Source organism: Mesocricetus auratus, unplaced genomic scaffold (genome assembly GCF_017639785.1).
Source record: "Mesocricetus auratus isolate SY011 unplaced genomic scaffold, BCM_Maur_2.0 Super-Scaffold_4256, whole genome shotgun sequence".
NCBI classification, from domain to species: domain Eukaryota; kingdom Metazoa; phylum Chordata; class Mammalia; order Rodentia; family Cricetidae; genus Mesocricetus; species Mesocricetus auratus.
In genome coordinates, this window is record NW_024429182.1 from 56566654 (window position 1) to 56583830 (window position 17177).

The 17177-nt window shown below is 54.2% G+C and overlaps 1 protein-coding gene across 5 annotated transcripts; it reads left to right on the forward strand.

Moving 5' to 3' along the window:
* Nucleotides 1–13951: 13951 nt before the first annotated feature.
* Cdkn1c (cyclin dependent kinase inhibitor 1C) lies at nucleotides 13952–16628 on the forward strand. Of its 5 annotated transcripts, none has more exons than XM_013122095.3 (4): nucleotides 13952–14108; nucleotides 14283–15202; nucleotides 15714–15852; nucleotides 15941–16628. In XM_013122095.3, exons 2-3 carry the CDS (start codon nucleotides 14293–14295, stop codon nucleotides 15845–15847), a joined length of 1044 nt encoding a protein of 347 aa, XP_012977549.1. In that variant the 5' UTR covers nucleotides 13952–14108; nucleotides 14283–14292; the 3' UTR covers nucleotides 15848–15852; nucleotides 15941–16628. The 5 variants fall into 5 exon arrangements, with proteins under 5 accessions (XP_012977549.1, XP_012977454.1, XP_021083113.1 ...); XM_013122000.3 differs by having other exon boundaries at nucleotides 13955–14108; nucleotides 14245–15202; nucleotides 15946–16628; XM_021227454.2 differs by having other exon boundaries at nucleotides 13956–14108; nucleotides 14286–15202.
* Nucleotides 16629–17177: the final 549 nt, after the last annotated feature.

Genomic DNA, 17177 nt, shown 5'->3' on the forward strand with positions numbered 1-17177 from the left:
TAGAGAGGAACAGGGAACCCTAGAAGCTGGGTTCTCCTTCTGAAGAGGAAGTAGCTTTCTTCCAGGGCCAGTATTATTCATGTGGCCACTGTTCTGCCAGGGAGACCAATCCAGACAGCTGCAGGAATTGCTGGCTCCTGTCTGGGGCAGGGCTGGGAGACAGCTTTTCAAAGAGGAGGTGACTACTCATCAGGGCCTAGGGAGAAACACAGATGTACCAGGTGGGGAAGCGGGTTCGGCAAGGGGAACAGTATGGCAGGGCTCAGAGGCAAGCAGGCAACTGACAACACCTGATGGGCTTGGACTTAAGGGGTCCAGTGGGGTTAGGGGAAGGAATAGAGGGACAGGAACGTGGCTACATGTGCCGAGGAAGTCACTGTGACTGCTGAGTCCTGGGGTTCAGACCCGCCAGAGCTTCCCTGAGGACAGAGATACTATCTCTGTGATTTTCTGGGCTTAATGATGTGGCCCTGAAGCAGGAATCTCCCATAACCATTGAGCACCTACTGTGTGCAGGCTGTATCTGTTTAAAGGGAGAGACTATCATTCATTCTCTGGCAGTTTCATACATGGATACAATGTATCGTGATCATAAGCACACCTAACTCTTCCCATTTTCCCTTTCATAACCTCCAACACATCTCCCTCTTTCATATTCTCTCTCTCTCCTTCCTGAGTCCAGCTAGTGCCACCTGTTGAACCTTTGACTGATCCTCTTATCTTGATCTTGTGCAGGTAACCATGGCTGCATTGAGTTCACGGTCATGTCCAGAAGACGGCATCTCCCAGCACTCCCTGTCCTCTGGCTCTTACATTCTTTCTGTCTCCTATTCCTTGATGTCCCCTGAGCCTCGGAGGTCAGGTTGATACAGATGTCCCATCCAGAGCTGAGCTATCAACAATCCCTTCTTCTCAGCACTGTGAGTTATGAGTCTCATCAACCGCTGCTCACTTAGCCAGAGGACTCTCTGGCTAAGATTAAGGACAGCATTGATTTATGCATATAAACAAACATTTAGAAGGCAGTTTGATAACATCCACTTAGCAAGACAACAGTAGTAGATTCCTGCCTAGGGCCTGTGACCACCCAAGTCTTGTGCTTTTCGCTGAGTTTACGGTACTAGGGATGAATTCACTCCAATGGAGCAGGTCCTAGCTAAGAGTGGTTGGTTACCCCCACAGCATTCAAGCTACTATTGTACCAGTGGTCACAGGTTGCTTGGTGGGTTGGTATTGTAGCATGCAGGGTTTGCTGCTGGGTTAGACGGTGGATAGTCTTTCTCTCTCCTGTGGCCTACAAAGCAACTTCCAATATATGAAAGCTAGCTAGCAGGGAGGAAGCTTAAAAGGGCAGTTGCAGCTTCATTTCTCTATGTCCTATAATCAAAATATGTTCAACAATGGGTCTGTGTCCTTTAGCGTGTGTATATTCATGTGTAAGTTCCTGTAAAGGTCAGTGATCACTATCAGGCATCAGTTATTCCACAGCAGCTGACCACTGTCACCGGGACCACAGGACTTGCCAGTCTCTGCCCACCTCCACAGCACTGGCATATCAAGCCGTTTCTGGGAAAGCACTCTCCTCAGCCCTCTGCACCCTTTGTTAGATTGTTTATAGTGCAGGTGCTGAGGGAGACTGATTGCATCTCAGCTGTGACCACGTGTGTATTATTTACTTTTCTGTTGCTTCAATAGAGCCCCATGAACAAGGCGACTTATAGAAGACAGAGGTTATTTGGGTTTGTGATGGCAGAGGAGAGGCATGGCAGCTGGAGCTGGAAGCTGAGAGTGCATATTTTGCACTGTAAGTAGGAAGCAGAGGGAACGAACTTGAAATGGTGTGAGTCTTTAAACTTCCCAAGCCTGCCCCCATGACACACTTCTCTAACAAGACCACATCTCCTAAGCTTCCGAAAACAGCGCCACCAACTGGGAACTATGGAGGACGTCTCACTTAAAGCGCCACTCTGTGCTCCCCCATAGACTTTGTGGCCATATCATAATGCTCCAAGAGCAACGCCACCTCTCAGCCTCAACACCGCGCTGAAGTCCAAAGTGTCTTCTGAGACTCAAGCCCAACCCTTAACTGTAACCCTCTGCAAAATAATAATAATAACAAAAACCAAATTACATATTTGCAACACACAACGACACAGAAAATACATTACCATTCCAAAAGGGAGGAATGGGGGGGGGCATAGTGAGGAAATAGCGCAAGTTTTGGGCCAAAGCTAGATTAAAACCCAGCAAGGTGAACTCTAAAATGTATAACTTCATGTCTCATGTTAGAGGGCTCAGAGGGCTCCAGATTTGCTGCCTGCAACAGCCTTTTCTCTCCTGACTGATTCTGCTCCCTGTATGCAGTTCTCCCTGACAGATATACTATGGCTCTGGCACTCCCAACATCTTGGGGTTTTCAATATAATAAGCTTCATTTCCATAGTCTCACAAAATGGCCTCTCAGGGCTTCTTGCCTTCTCAGGGCTTTCAGGCAGGGACTCTCTTGCTACACATTGCCTGGCCTTGGTGACATTCTGAAACGAAGGAGAAAGGTTCCATGACCCCTTCTCTTTCATGACTTTAAAGCCAGCAAGCAACACATATGGACAGCATTGCCAAGTTTGTCGGCCAGCTTGGGGTAGATCCTCGCCCCTTTAAAACACCTCAGAGGCAGCTTTGATTCAGTCATTTTCCAGTATCAGAAAATGCCTTATGCTCTCTTTCACACAGGAAGCTTAGCTTTATCCTGGTGCATATCAGGCCTCTCTGGAATGGTGCAGATCTCCACTGTAGCCTCCCTCCAGTACCAGCCTCATCTTAGCTAACTTCACTGGCCAGTGTCCTTTACCTCTTTAAACTGCACATTTTGTATTTCTTTCTGCCCTGCTTGCTCTTTTTCACTGTAGACCTGCATAAGAGTCACTACCAGTAAACACTCAACAGAGTTAATAGTAGGCTGTCTTGAGATGGCTCCTGTCAGTGAAGTTAGCTCATTAAACAGCCTCTGTCAAGCTCTTAGGATAAGGACAGAAAGCAATGCATTCTTTTGGCCAGACTGTCTCAAGAAGTCTCTAGCCTAGTTGTTCTGAAACTTCTTGAGTTGGGCCTCCACAATCTGCATTTCCCTTGGAACTAGAGTCTTCCAGGCTGCTCAGACAGCCCACTAAGTTCTGTTTATCACTTTCAATTGCTTTTAAATCCCAACGTCTCTCACATTCTTCCAAAAACTTAGAATAGTTAGACCTGTCACATAAATACCCTACTTTTGGTACCAACTTCTGTATCAGTTACTTTTCTAAGATGGGATAAGACACCACGAGGAAGACAACTTATAAAAGAAAGAGGTCATTTGGGTTTATATTTCCAGAGGGATATGAGTCCATGTTCTCAGAATGAGGCATGATGGGTGGGGCTGGAACCTGAGAACTCACATCTAGAATTGCAAACAGGAAGCAGAGAAAGTAAATTCAAAATGCGTGAGCATTTAACCTCTGCAAGCTTGCCTCCAGTGACACAGTTCCTTAAAAGCCTCCTAAGCTTCCCCCAAGCAGCATCACAAGCTAGGGACCAAGGATTCAAATGCCTAAGACTACAGGGACATCTCATTTAAACCTCCACAACATGGAAGCCATGCTCTGACTGGCAACGTTGGGCTTCTGATCTGGCCTGCTGTAGGCTTGCAGAAGGATAGCCTGGCTGAGGAATCACTGAGGAATTGAGAGACACCCAGCATGGGCAGCTTCTTCCATGGTCCAGTCAGCAGGGGATAAAGCTGTGGGTCTTGGGTCTGACAGGAGCCATGAACAGCTACACATCCAAGGAGAGAATAGCTGATTTGAGACATTGCATAGCAATCTGGAGAGCGCAAAAATCCACCATTAGCCCTGCTGCATGAAGCTGCCCTCAGCTGAACAGAACAATACTTTTTTGTTTTTTCAAGACAGGATTTCTCTGTGTAACAGTCCTGACTGTTCTGGAGCTCACTTTGTAGACCAGGCTGGCCTCGAACTCACAGAGATCTGCCTGCCTCTGCCTCCCAAGTGGGGGCATTAAGTGTGCTCAGAACAGGATTTTTACAGAAGGATGAGGGCTCCCGGCTTGTTAGTAGAGGGAACTGTGAGCAGACAGGTAACAAGGGAGTGGCCAGTGTGGGTTGTGCCTGAGTTTCCTTATGACTGCTGGGCCAGAACCCAGGTTCTTGTGTGCCATTAGGTCTTCTACCTCCTGTGGCCTGACAGGAGCATTTCCCAGTGTAGCCAACAGTTCAGTCTAAACAATTCATTTGAAAAGTTTTGGAATCACCTCGGTGTTACTTCTTTGGGAATAACAGGGCTTTCACTGGGGCTGGGGACAGAGCATGGGGCAGGGTAACAGCCCTACTCAGGCTCAAGAGGGCTCAGGTTCCTTCTCTTCCAAAGTAGGTGAAGTTTCAGACCATGCCCAGCAGGTGGCGCCCTGGTCTACAACTGTCTCCCCTGCTTCCAGAAAGCTGCAGCATCTCAGGTTGCATCTATGGGTGTTGACGCCAGGAAACAGCCTGTGGACTGACTCGAGGCATCAGAGCGTGGGATCCAGGCTGGGCAGACAGTTTCCCATCATCCACTAAGCTCCACTGTGGGCCTGTTCCCTGGGAGTTTATGCAGTCCAGGCTGATAGTGATAGTGGAGACTGATGAAGGTTTTCCCAGAAGTCTATAAAAGTGTCCACTGAGCTTCTAAGTGAGAAAGTGCAATGTCCAGAGCCTGGCCCCATTTCTCCAACCCAGGCCAGATGTCCAGAGATTAGGGTAGGAGCTGGTGAAGCCCATAGTTGGCTTGGGAATTCTTGGTTTGACTGGGATGGAGGGCTCGCTCCTCTCTGATCTCCGGAAGCCACACAGACCACTGTGGTATCCCAGCTGGCCTTCTGATCAGATCAGAGAGCAGTGTCAGGGGGCCCTGTAGCTTCCCTTGCAGCAGTTACCCCTGCAGCCCAGCCGAGGGGTCAGGGCTTGCTTTTTGAAATATTTATTTTATTATTTTAAATTATGGGTGCATGCATATCTCTGTGTTTGTACGCACATGAGTGCGCATGTGAGTGCGTGTTCACATGTTCACATGCCAAGGCCAGGGTCATTGGCTTTTGGGTTATATGCTGGTGTGAGAAGCATGATGTGGGCGCTAGAAACCAAACTCAAGTCCTCTGGAAGAGCAGTGTGTGCTCTTAACCACTGATCCATCTCTCCAGTCCTTGTATTTTAGTTTTTGGGCCAGGGGCTCCTTCTGTAGCCTAGTCAAGGCAATTCTCCTGCCCCTGCCTCCCAAGTTCTGGGGTTATGGGTGTGAGGAGTAGTTTTCAGTGCTTTGTTTCCTCCCCACCATCTCCCTCTCTCTCTATGGAGCCCTGGCTGGCCTGGAACTCATTATGTAGACCAGGCTGGCATTGACTCTCCAGAGATCCGCCTTCTGCCTCTGGAGTACTGGGATTAAAGGTATGCGTCACTACACTTGGCTAGCTCATTAAGTTTCTTAGACCCCAGCCTGCCCCATCTTAGGGCCTCAGGTACAACTGTTCAACCCAAGGACTGGCCAGTGAAGACTGGAGTGTCTCTGTCCCCCCCCTTGTTCTGGAACAAAAATAGCCAAACCAAGGCAGCCTATCAGAGTCTAGCCAAGGGTTCTCGGCTGGGTTCTGCATGCCATGATCACACATGGCATCTCTGGCATCCCTTGTCCAGCTGCTGGCAGATCCCTTCCATCTGTGGGTGTGGCACAGGTTAACACCTTGAAATCCCCTCTGTCTCCTGTCTTGCTGGGCCTGGACTTTCTCTCGATACCCTCCAGCTTGGAAGCCCCCGGTGACTCAGTTTTAAGCAGACTTAGCCCAAAGCAGATGCTCCTAGTCGATGTGCTGCTTAAACATGCAGGGAAAAGCATTGGATTGGGACAATCAGGCTCAGGCCCAGACACTCCATGTCTTCTTCCATGCCCTGGGCACCAAGGTTGAAATTCAGGTGTAGCTAAGGCTCAGCACTGGCCTGGTTTGCTCTCTGCTGCCAACCAATGCCTGGTGGAAGCTGAATTTGGTGTGTAATCAGCATTCAGGAAGCTGAGATAGGAGAATTGTGAATTTGAGGCCAACCTAGGCTGCCCAGGAGATCCTGTCTAAAAAAAAAAAATCAAACCCAAAATAAAAGTCTAGGGTAGGCCGGGTGGTGGTGGTGCACGGCTTTAATCCCAGCACTCGGGAGACAGAGGAGGCGGATCTCTGTGAGTTCGAGGCCGGGCTGGACCGATAGCCTCCAAAACAATACTGAGAAACCCTGTCTCATAAAAAAACCAAAAAAAAAAAAAAAAAGTCTAGGGTAATACAAGGAAGTAGCAGAGGAAGTTGGGGCTTGGCAGAGGGGCTGCTAAGGAGCATGGGAGAGTTCACACAGGCTCTGTGGTCAACAGTCATGATTGACCAGGTTTAGATAAGATTCTTGTCGCCCCCCCCAGCCTTAGTTTTCCCATCTGGGATGTGGGGGTGAAGCCTGCTCTCTGCCTCATTGACTCTCCTGAAGATTAAATGCAGTTATCGACACATAGAGACCACAGCATGGGAACTTAGGGACAGAGAGGGTGGACTGTCAGATGCAGTGGATCAGTATGCAGAAGGGGAGACACCAGTGTCTGCATTTGTGTTCACAGACTGGAGGAATGGGCTGCTGCTGACCTGCTGGGGGAGGGGCCGTGCTGTCAGAGCTGGTAATTAGGCTGCGGATTAGGGGACCTCACGTGACCATTGGTGCAAGTGCTTTTGTTGTGGTCTGAGTCTCCCTTAGCACCCCCCCACTCTGGGATCAAAGGAAATGTCCAGTTTTCTTTGCAACACAGTGGGAGGGGGTCACCCGGAAGGGTCTGCGCCTTCCTCTCAGCGTTGTTAGGGGCGACCAGGGGAAGGGGTGGTGAGGCACCCTCAAAGAAGGCCTGTTTTGACAGTTCACATGCCGTTTACATGGTCCTCAAGCTACTAGAGGCTCCCAGATGAGAGCTGAGGCACAGAGAGGGTCGTGTGTCCGCCCAAGGACACCAGCCAGTAAGAGGGTGGGCCTCTGCCCAGTCTCCTCCCGCACTTGCCCCCACCCACAGAGGGAGTGGGGTGGACCAGTCTTCAGGGATGGAACCTCAGGCCCTCCCTGCCTGCCTCGAGCGGTCTCTTCGGCACCTTCCCTCTCACTTTCTGCTAAACTACCTGAGGAAGTCGGGGTGCTCACAGATCTGGAGGCCTGTGAAGAACTACAGGATGTGGGGGCTTTGCCTTGTACCTTAAAGGCATGCATGTATCCACTCACATGGTCACCCAGGTCCAAGAAGGGAGGGCCAGGGGACGTGTCTCCTAGCTAGCCCAGCTGGCTTTGGCGCTCTGAGGCCTGGGGCTTTGCACGGTAATTTCAGGGGAGGGAAACAAGGCAGAAGGTACTAGAGGCAGGCAGGCCAGGCCTGTAGGGGACAGTGGGAGAGCAGGTGGGCTAGGAAGGAGGGGTGAAGAGAGGAGGGGAAGAGGGGAGAAAGGGAGGAGGGGAGGAGGGGAGAAAGGGAGGAGGGGAGGGGGGAGGAGGGGAGGAGGGGAGCTTGCTCTCTCCCTCTTTTTTGGAATGTGTCTTAGGGTTTTTGTTGTTGTTTGTTTGTTTTGTCTTTGTCTTTTGAGATGGGCTCCCACTATGTAGCCCAGAACTCACAGAAATTGACCTGCTTTTACCTCCCAAGCGGTGTACTTAAAGGCTTGTGCCACCACACAGGGCACCTTCAGTCTCCAGAGCAGGCTCTTTGCCCCCTCCCCTCCCACCTCTTGCCTTCCTTCCCTTTGTCCTACCAGCCTCAGAGGACAGAGCAAGCTCACAGGCTAATGGCCAGTTTGCCTAAGGTGTGAGTCACAGCCCTGGTTCTCCAATTACCTAGGCTTTGGCAAGTTCTAACTGAACACACTGGGCAAAGCCATAATCTTGAGGGCAGGCAGGCAGCCTCAGCACAGCAAGACCCCTGCCAAATCACCTTCAGGTGTGAGGCCCAGTTGTGGGCAGGACCACTCACATCGCGGGTGATGATCTCTTGCTGTAATGTGGTCACTGAACACCAGGGGGCAGCAGGAGTCTAGCCTTGGTCTTGGTCTTGACGCTGCTCGAGCGAGGTACCTCTGCTGCTGCTTGTCCTTGGCCTCGAGCAGCCCAGCTGGGGAAGAACCTGCTCACCTCCCCATGGGGTCCTGGGGCAGACACTGTAAAGATGGACTGCTACCTTGGGAGCTGTCCCAGGCCCCGATGTTCCAGCTGCCAGCCTGGCTAACTTCTCTCTTTAGAACACAACCCAGCGAGGGCTGGGTGTAAGGGAATCGAGGGAAGGAGCTGTGTGAATGAAGTGAGGAAGGCGCCCTTGCACTGACTATACGGGGCTCAGGTGAGCCTATACTTTCAGACTCCGTTTATGATGGGACGCTGAGCAGTGACTCTACCTCTCTGGCCGTGGTTCCTTTACAGGGATGCTACAGGATTAAGTGAGGTCACACGAAATAATGTCTAAAAGTCCTGTAGTCTGAGGACAAGGCTCAGTTGTTAGAGTTCTTACCTAGCACGCACATCCGGAGCACTACATGATCCAGACATGTGGTGCATGCCAGAAATCACAGCACTTAGGAGGTGGAGGTAGGAGGATCAGAACTACAAGGTTATCCTTGGCTACATACCGAGTCTTGTCCACTGGAAGACTGTCTCAGAATAAAATAGAATAAAAGAAAGTATCTTTTGGCACTCCCTTTCGCGCCCGAGGTTCTGTCTGGGGGTCTGAGTGTGTTTGTGGTGGTGGATGGGCTTCTTCTCCCTGTAGTGAAGGAATACTTGGGGTGCAGAGAGGATCCTCACCCTCTCCTCTAGCCTCTCCAGCAGGTTCTGGGATCCTCTGACACTGTAGCTATTGGAAGCTAGACCAAAGGCTTGGAGTGACCTAAGGGTCCTGGGTACACCTCGTGAGCAGGAAGTCCCGATTGCGAGTCCTGCTAATGCCAACAGAAAGGGGATGTGGGGGAAGGGAATCCAGGAGCACAAGATCTACATTATTGTTTCCTTGGCAAAGTGAGCCCCTCGGCCTGGGGACCCAGCGTTGCACAGGGTCTATGGGAAGGCTGGGCGCTTTGGGCTGGCCTAGTGTTTGACTTCGATTCCTAACAACCCTTTAGACCTCCTCATCCCAGAGAGACGGACATCAGGATCCTGGGGTGCCCAGTGGTTCTGGACTTCTAAAACTTGACTGGGTCCTGCGCCCAGTCAAGTTATGCATCTGGGCGCAGGCTCCCCGCCTCCAAACCGCGGCGGCGGCTAGGCGGCCGCCGCACGTGTCTGGGGGCGGCTCCTGCCTGCGGCTGTTCCTTGTTCCTAGTCTCTCTCTCTCTCTCTCTCTCTCTCTCTCTCTCTCTCTCTCTCTCTCTCTCTCTCTCTCTCTCTCTCTCTCTCTCTGTCTCTCTGTCTCTGTCTCTCTCTCTCTGTCTCTCTGTCTCTCTGTCTCTGTCTCTCTGTCTCTGTCTCTCTGTGTCTGTGTCTGTCTCTCTGTCTCTCTGTCTCTCTGTCTCTCTCTCTCTCTCTCTCTCTCCCTCTCTGTCTCTCTCTCTCTGTCTCTCTGTCTCTGTCTCTCTGTCTCTCTGTCTCTGTCTCTCTCTCTCTGTCTCTCTGTCTCTGTCTCTCTCTCTCTGCCCCTCCCACCCATTCCTGGGGAGTGAGGACCCCCGGCCCGGACCCCGAGTACAAGGCAGGCCCTGTAATCGGAGCCGGGCCGCATGTGGCCGCGTCACCGGAGAGAGGCCGGCACCTGCGGAGGACGTGTCTGGCAGCGGCCCCAAGAACAGCCCGTCCTGGGGGCGGGGCGAGCCGAGCGCGGGAACTGGTGCGGGAGGGCGTTCGCGCTGCACCCGCCTGGGGCCCCGCCAAGTGCGCTCAGGGCGCTGCTTGGGGGCGGCGGGGTTGGTCTGTAGCCGCGCAAACCCCTCGGAGCCTCCAGCCCAACCAATGGGGCAGGAGTTGGGGGCTTGGGGTACCGTGTGGGAGACATTCCAGGGGTTCCCGCCATCGCAAACAGTCAGCCCAAACTCCATCCAGGGTTTGGTCCAAGTGTTCCTTAAGATCGAAGCCAGAGAATTTGCTGTTGCCTCTGACTGCTGAGTGATCTCAGGTCGGATGCTGAACCTTTGTCTTTGTCCTGTCCTGTCTCTTCTGGGTGTTGGATTGAAGGAGCAAGGGAGCCCAAAGCAGACACAGGTCAGAGCCCGGAGTAGGCACAAGATGGAGATTTATTTTTGCTTCCTTGAAAGTGCACCATTATTATGGAGGCAACTAGACCCTGTCCTTCCCAATGAAGAGACCCCAGAGGGACTATGGGATATTGCTCTCTGTCCATGGCCCTCCAGAGGCCCCAAGAAACAACATAGTGTGTCACCCAGCCCTTCGGCCTTCTCCCTCTAGTTCTGACCCTGGGCCTGCATTCCCCACCTTCCTTGATGGATGGGTGACATGTGGTACATGGCTTCATGGAAAATTCTTCAAGGCCTTAATTTATCTGATAAGACAGCTCAGGGTCTTAGACTCTGAGAAGGTTTCAGGCAGGTTTGACTAAGGGCCGGGGGCAGGGGGAGGGAGACAAGTCTTAACCCTATATTTGGTTACCCCAGGAGGGCCCCAGAACTTGGGGCTGTGGGCCAGGGAGTGTGGTGTATGAGCAAGAGAGCCATCCACGCAGGCAGGAGAGGCAGGCGTGGGGCATCCAGGAAGCTGGTGCTGCCCAAGTAGGCCACCAGGGGGCAGCATGAAGCCAAGGACAGGTCTGGACTCTGCCTTCACTCTCGCTAGGGGTTGGGAGACCCTGGGCACTGGGCTTCCTTGCGGCGCCTGAGTTCCTGTAGCCGAGCAGCTATGGGGGTGTGTGAGACCCCGGAACATTCCGGGAAACTGAGCTGGCGTAGCTGTTCCAGTCTCCTCTAAGAATGAAAGTGCAGGAGGGCTGGGGCCAAGATTTTTCCTGCGTTACAATTCACTAATCAAATCTTGGAGTTGGTTCGAGGAGCTAGAGGGTGTGGGTTAAGCTGGCCTTAATCACCTAGGAGCCACAGCAAGGGTTTAATCTAGCCAGCCTCCTCCGAGGCTGGTGTCGGCCTGCCTGCTGTGTGTTCTAGTTGCAGTCAGTAGCGCCACGGTCGAGTCAGCTCCAAACGTTAAGCGATGAAGGACACGAAACTTATTTATTTATTCATTCATTTATTTTCAGTGCTGGGGATGGAACCCAAAGCCAGCGTTCATACTTCTCAAGTGCCTTACTACTGAGTCACCCCCAGCTCTTCACATTTTATCTCCTACTCCAATCACTGGCAGAGTGGCTGTGCCTGAGTCTTGCCACGACCTTCTTTCCTCCATTTGGTCAGCGGGGTGGCTTTACAGAAAAAACAGTTCCCAGGCTTGCCATATAAACGGGTGCACATAGAAATTTTTCCAAAGAAAACTAATCTCTGGACTTAGATGTGTGGCCTTTCCAGGTGCTCTGGAGAAGCTAGAGGTGAAGTACACTCACTGCCCAAGGCTATGGGTGAAGATTGCAGGAGATAAACATCATTCTACTCACCATGACCAAGGGAGGCGGCTCAGAGCGTATACCTCCTTTACCTCACAAGACAGAAACCCTGGAGGATCGTCCCTGATGTGCCAGACACCAGGCCAGCACCCCACCAGCACCCCACCCCCCAACTCTCCACAGCAACACAGTAAAAATGCTTTTTCCTTTGGATGTATTTTAAATCACAAAATAGAAAGTGATTCTTGAAGCCAGGCAGATGTTTACTTACCTTCAGACCGCTTGGGCTGGAGGGCTAGGCAGGGGACTCAATCCTGCTCCTGGAACCAGTGTGCTTAGCAAGTCTTTGGATACTATCCTGGATGGAATTTCAGCGGCCACAGACTTGAAGAGGGGTCATTTTCCCTTGTGTTGAGGTGAAACAAACTGATGGAATAGTAATAGAAAAGCAGAAAGCAGATGGGTGGTGGTGGCACAAACCTTTGATCCCAGCACTCAGGAGGCAGAAGACAGCCGATCTCTGTGAGTTTGAGGACAGCCTGGTTTACAAAGGGAATTCGCGGACAGTCAAAACTGTTACACAGAGAAACTGCCTTAAAAGAAAGTAAGGGCAACCGAGGGTGGGGGTGTCCTAGCCAGGCTGAGGCCCAGTGAGGCAGCCTGCACAGCATCTATACTGCTTCTCCCAACAAATAGGACATGATAGCTCCATATCACAGGGAGTATGTCCAGTTCCCACAGCAGCCTTTGGCTTGGTTTGTGGGCAGGGTGGGCCTTCTCTATCCCTGTCATCCTTGACAGCTGCAGCCTGGGCATTCGGACTGTTGGGGAGACCCTGGGGACCAGGTGGTCACTAACAAGCATGGTCCTGTGCCTAGGGGTCTCTGGGGAAGACCCTGTGGCCTAGGTACAGGGACAGAACAAAGCCCTGATTCCTTCTGACCTTGGACAAGTTGATTTTATGATTTGGTGAGGGGTTCATAAGGCCTCCCAGAAACCTTCATTAGTTTTACTTTATTCAAGAAAAATACCGTGCCGTACCAAAGTCCTGAGAGATTTGTAATGTGGGGTACTGAGGAAAATAAATCCTCCCAGGTCACAGGCACTGGTCTCTCCACCAGAGCAGCTTCCAAAACCTGTCTTTCACCTGTCCCAGGAGGGTCTATTCAGTCTGGCACCTGGCTTCAGGGTTTGAAGACTTGTTATCAACGACTTGCCTTCCTGGTTGTTCCGAACTACCTAACCACTGAAAACACGATTCTCTCTCCGAATCTCAGAGGCATCTCTGCAGGACCTTTAAAATATGTCCAGAACTCCTGGTTCCCCATGGCAGGGGAGGAGGCATGCTCCTGCCACATGCCGGAGTCACCTTCTGGACTCCCTGCCCTAAATAATGGACTCCTTTTGGCTACGGGGGTGCCAGCCTCAGTTGGGGTGTGTTTGTGTGAGTATCCAGAGCCCCACCAAGAGGCAAAGCTGTGAAGGAGAGGGTGGGTCTTTCCCTCTTTTCCAACACAACTACTTCCAGTCAACCAAGGCAAGCGGAACTGGAGGTTGGATATGGCTTGACCCAAACCTGAGGTCCTGGGCATCTATCAGTGTCGTGATGTAGGTAAAGGTCAGGATGGGTAGGTATCTCATCTGGATAGGTGGGCCCATACATCAGGTTACAGACCCTGGTTAAGACCCTCAAGATCTGCACAATATTGTCCCTCTGGAAAAGAATGGAGCTGACCCCTGTTTCTATCTTCTTGATAGAAGCTCTTAGGGCTAGCAGGTGTGCAGATGTCTCGAAGCAGGGACGCAGGCCTGGGTGCAGAGGGTGGCTCCTGCCATGGTCCTGCCAGGGTCAGGATCCAGCTGGTAATGGTGGGTTAAAGTCCTATCAGCTGGCGCAGCCCTAGTGAGAATACAGACTGCGGGGACCGAAGGACTTGCACCGACGCCAGCATCGCCAAGGGGCAGTGCCCAGTTCCAGGGTCCGAGGGGGCGCGCGCGTCGCGGCTGTGCAAGCCCCCGCCTGCAGACAAAGGAGCCCGCGGGGGAGGGACGGGGGGGGGAGGATGGGGCGAGGGGGAGGGGCGTAGCGGTGTCACGTTACCGCCCGCAGAGCTCTTTAACTCGAGCCCCGCCCCCTGTCCCGCGCAGCCCGCTCACCGCGCGGCCGCCAATCAGCGCACGCCCGTCGCCGGCCCCGCCCGGCCCCGGGGGTGTGTGCGCGTGGCCAATGAGCGAATCTAGGGGGCCGGGCCTCTGTGGGAGGGGCGGGGTGCGCCGGCCAATCGCCGCGGTGTTGTTGAAACTGAAAATACTACATTATGCTAATTTCGAGGAGGCCCGCGCGCGCGGGGGTGGGGCCAGCGCGTATAAAGGGGCGCCGCGGGCTGGGCGTTCCACAGGCCGAGTGCGCTGTGCTCGAGGGGTGCCGGCTAGGCCCGACTGAGAGCAAGCGAACAGACAGGCAAGCTCCGAGGGGGCGCGGCCCAGGCTGGACAGGACAAGCGATCGAGACGCAGGAGCCGTCCACCATCAATCAGCCAGGTAGCCGCTGCGTCCCTAGGCAGAGGCGGACGCGGGCTGTGCAAGGGGTCTCGCCCACGCCCAGCCTCCGCCCTCCTCCTCTCCCCTCTTCCTTCTCCTCCCGCTCCCTTCTTTCTCGCCGCCCGCGTTTGCACAGCCTTCGACCATGGGCATGTCCGACGTGTACCTCCGCAGCAGAACAGCGATGGAACGCTTGGCTTCCAGCGACACCTTCCCTGTGATAGCGCGCAGCAGCGCCTGCCGCAGCCTCTTCGGGCCTGTGGACCACGAGGAGCTGGGCCGCGAGCTGCGGATGCGCCTGGCGGAGCTGAATGCCGAGGACCAGAACCGCTGGGACTTCAACTTCCAGCAGGATGTGCCTCTCCGAGGCCCTGGTCGTCTGCAGTGGATGGAGGTGGACAGCGAGTCTGTGCCCGCCTTCTACCGCGAGACGGTGCAGGTGGGGCGCTGTCGCCTGGTGCTGGGGCCCCGGCCTCCCCCGGTGGCCGTGGCTGTCATCCCGCGTCCTGGGCCGCCGGCTGGCGAGGCCCCCGACGGCCTAGAGGAGGAGCCTGAGCAGCCGCCCAGCGCCCCAGCCTCGGCCGTGGTCGCGGAGCCCACCCCACCCGCGACCCCGGCCCCGGCCTCAGATCCAACCTCAGACCCGATTCCGGACGTGACCCCGGACGCGACCTCGGACCCGACTCCGGACCTGATCCCGGACGCGAACCCGGACGTGGCACCTCAGGACGGCGAGGAACAGGTCCCTGAGCAGGTCCCTGAGCAGGTCCCTGAGCAGGGCGAGGAGCAGGGTGCTGAGCCGGGTGCTGAGTTGGGCGCTGAGCCGGGCTCTGAGCAGGGCTCTGAGCAGGGCGCGGATGCGGTCGTGGAGCCGATCGAGGAGCAGGGCGCGGAGCCGGTCGAGGAGCAGGACGAGGAGGCTGCGGAGGAGCAGGGCGCAGAGCCAGTCGAGGAGCAGGATGTGAACCAGGAGCAGCGGGGCCAGGAGTTGAAGGAGCAGCCTCTCTCGGGGATTCCGGGACGTCCCGCGGTCGGGACTGCTGCGGCCACTGCGAACGGTGCGATCAAGAAGCTGTCGGGGCCTCTCATCTCCGGTGAGCCCCGCACGGCCCCGCCCCGGCCCGGCCTCGCTTTGTCCGGCCGGCCGGGCTCTCCCTCGCCCTCGGGGGCCTCGCCCGGTCCCCGCCTCCTCCCGTGGCATTAAAGGGCCCGCGGCGCTTAGGGCGCGGTTGCGCCTGCACCCCTCTCCTACTGGTGGGGGTGCATCCCCAAGGCTCCCGAGAGTGCAGTGGGAGGGCGAGCCTGGCCGCGACCCACTCGGATCGCGGTCTTTGGCTCGGGCTGCGGGAGCCCCTTAGGGCGCCGTGTGTGTGGCACGGAGGGGGTTAAGTGCGGCGGCAGCCCCGGGGGGCTTGGCCGCGGGACAAGGGGAAATGCTTACACAGCACATTGCGCGGCGACGTAAACAAAGCTGACCCGCCGCGGACCTCGGCGCGGGCGGGGATGGCGCCCCCACCCCAGTCCCGCGCCCTGCACACTCCGCAGGCCCCCTCGCGGGTCTCCGGGCCGGCCCCGCCCTGACCGGCGCGCGCTATCGCCCCGCAGACTTCTTCGCCAAGCGCAAGAGATCTGCGCAGGAGAACAAGGCGTCGAACGACGTCCCTGCGGGGTGTCCCTCTCCTAACGTGGCTCCTGGGGTGGGCGCGGTGGAGCAGACCCCGCGCAAGCGTCTGCGATGAGTTAGGTGAGTCCGGCGCCCCTCGGGGGTCACGGAGGGGCCGCCCCCGGGGGGTTCCTGCCGTGCGTGCTTACCTGAGTCCCTTTCCCCGCAGTATAGAGCCTAAAGGCCAGAGAGAACTTGCTGGGCATCTGGGCAGCGGACGATGGAAGAACTCTGGGCTTCGGCTGGGACCTTTCGTTCATGTAGCAGGAATCGCAGATGGCTGCGCAAAAGCAGCCCACGGTTTTGTGGAAATCTGAAAACTGTGCAATGTATTGAGAACACTCTGTACCATGTGCAAGGAGTACGCTGGTCCCAAGGTGTAAAGCTTTAAATCATTTATGTAAAATGTTTAATCTCTACTCGCTCTCAGTGCAAAAAAAAAAGAGAGAGAAACTAGAAACTGTAGAAGGAAAAAGATGATAAAAGGAAAAAAAACATGTATATTTGTACAAAAAGTTAAAAAATTATGCTAACTTAATATTTGTATTTATCCATGCGTGGCTCTCTCTGCCACGCAACTGCTGGGTTATTGATTATTACCAAAGGCACTAGAAATCACCAGCTTCAGATTACCCACAAATGTAAGTCTACTTTTACATTAGACTCTAGGGGAATGGTTGATGCTTATAAAAGCCCTCACACAGTCATCTCTGGTTAGCTTGCAGTCTCCCCCTGCTTTATTAGATTGCTCTTAAACTTGGTGACCAGACTGTCGAAATGGTTCCTGTGCTGCCCATACCAACTGCCCAGGGCTCCTCGTCCGCCAGGTTCTAAATAAAGAGGCCCAACAAAAATTACACTTCCAGTCTGTTTGTTCTTTTACACCTTTGTAGTCCCAGAGCTGGGGCAACTGAACATGGTGGGTGGGGGCTGTTACCACTTGACAGGGTGTTGGCCACTTGCAAAGTGTGTGTGGGGTGGCTTTCACTGGGCCTACTGACCTGCTACTCAGAGGTTTGGGAAACAAGTATCTGCCCACAACAGATGCTCCCCTTTTCTCCTAACTCCAGCCAGGCCCTGATGGGGACTTGCAGGACTTAGTACAACATACACAGCTCACATGTACCCATGGAAGTTCTCCATGTGCTGAACACAGTGGAGTCCTGAAAGCTCCAGGGTCCCTAGGTCCATAAGGCCGAGCATGCCTAAGAGTGGACAGCATGATGGCTTGGTAGGGAGTGGGGAGGAGGCGATGAACAAACTCTAAAGGAGAACACAGGGTGGGGTGGGGTGAGGATGGGTCGTGACCCAGCTTCTGTGGAAGAATTCAAATCGATGCCTCTTACATCCCAAGCCCTGTTTCCCAACAGCCCACTGGTTCCCAAGAGACCCCTTTTAGTCAAAAA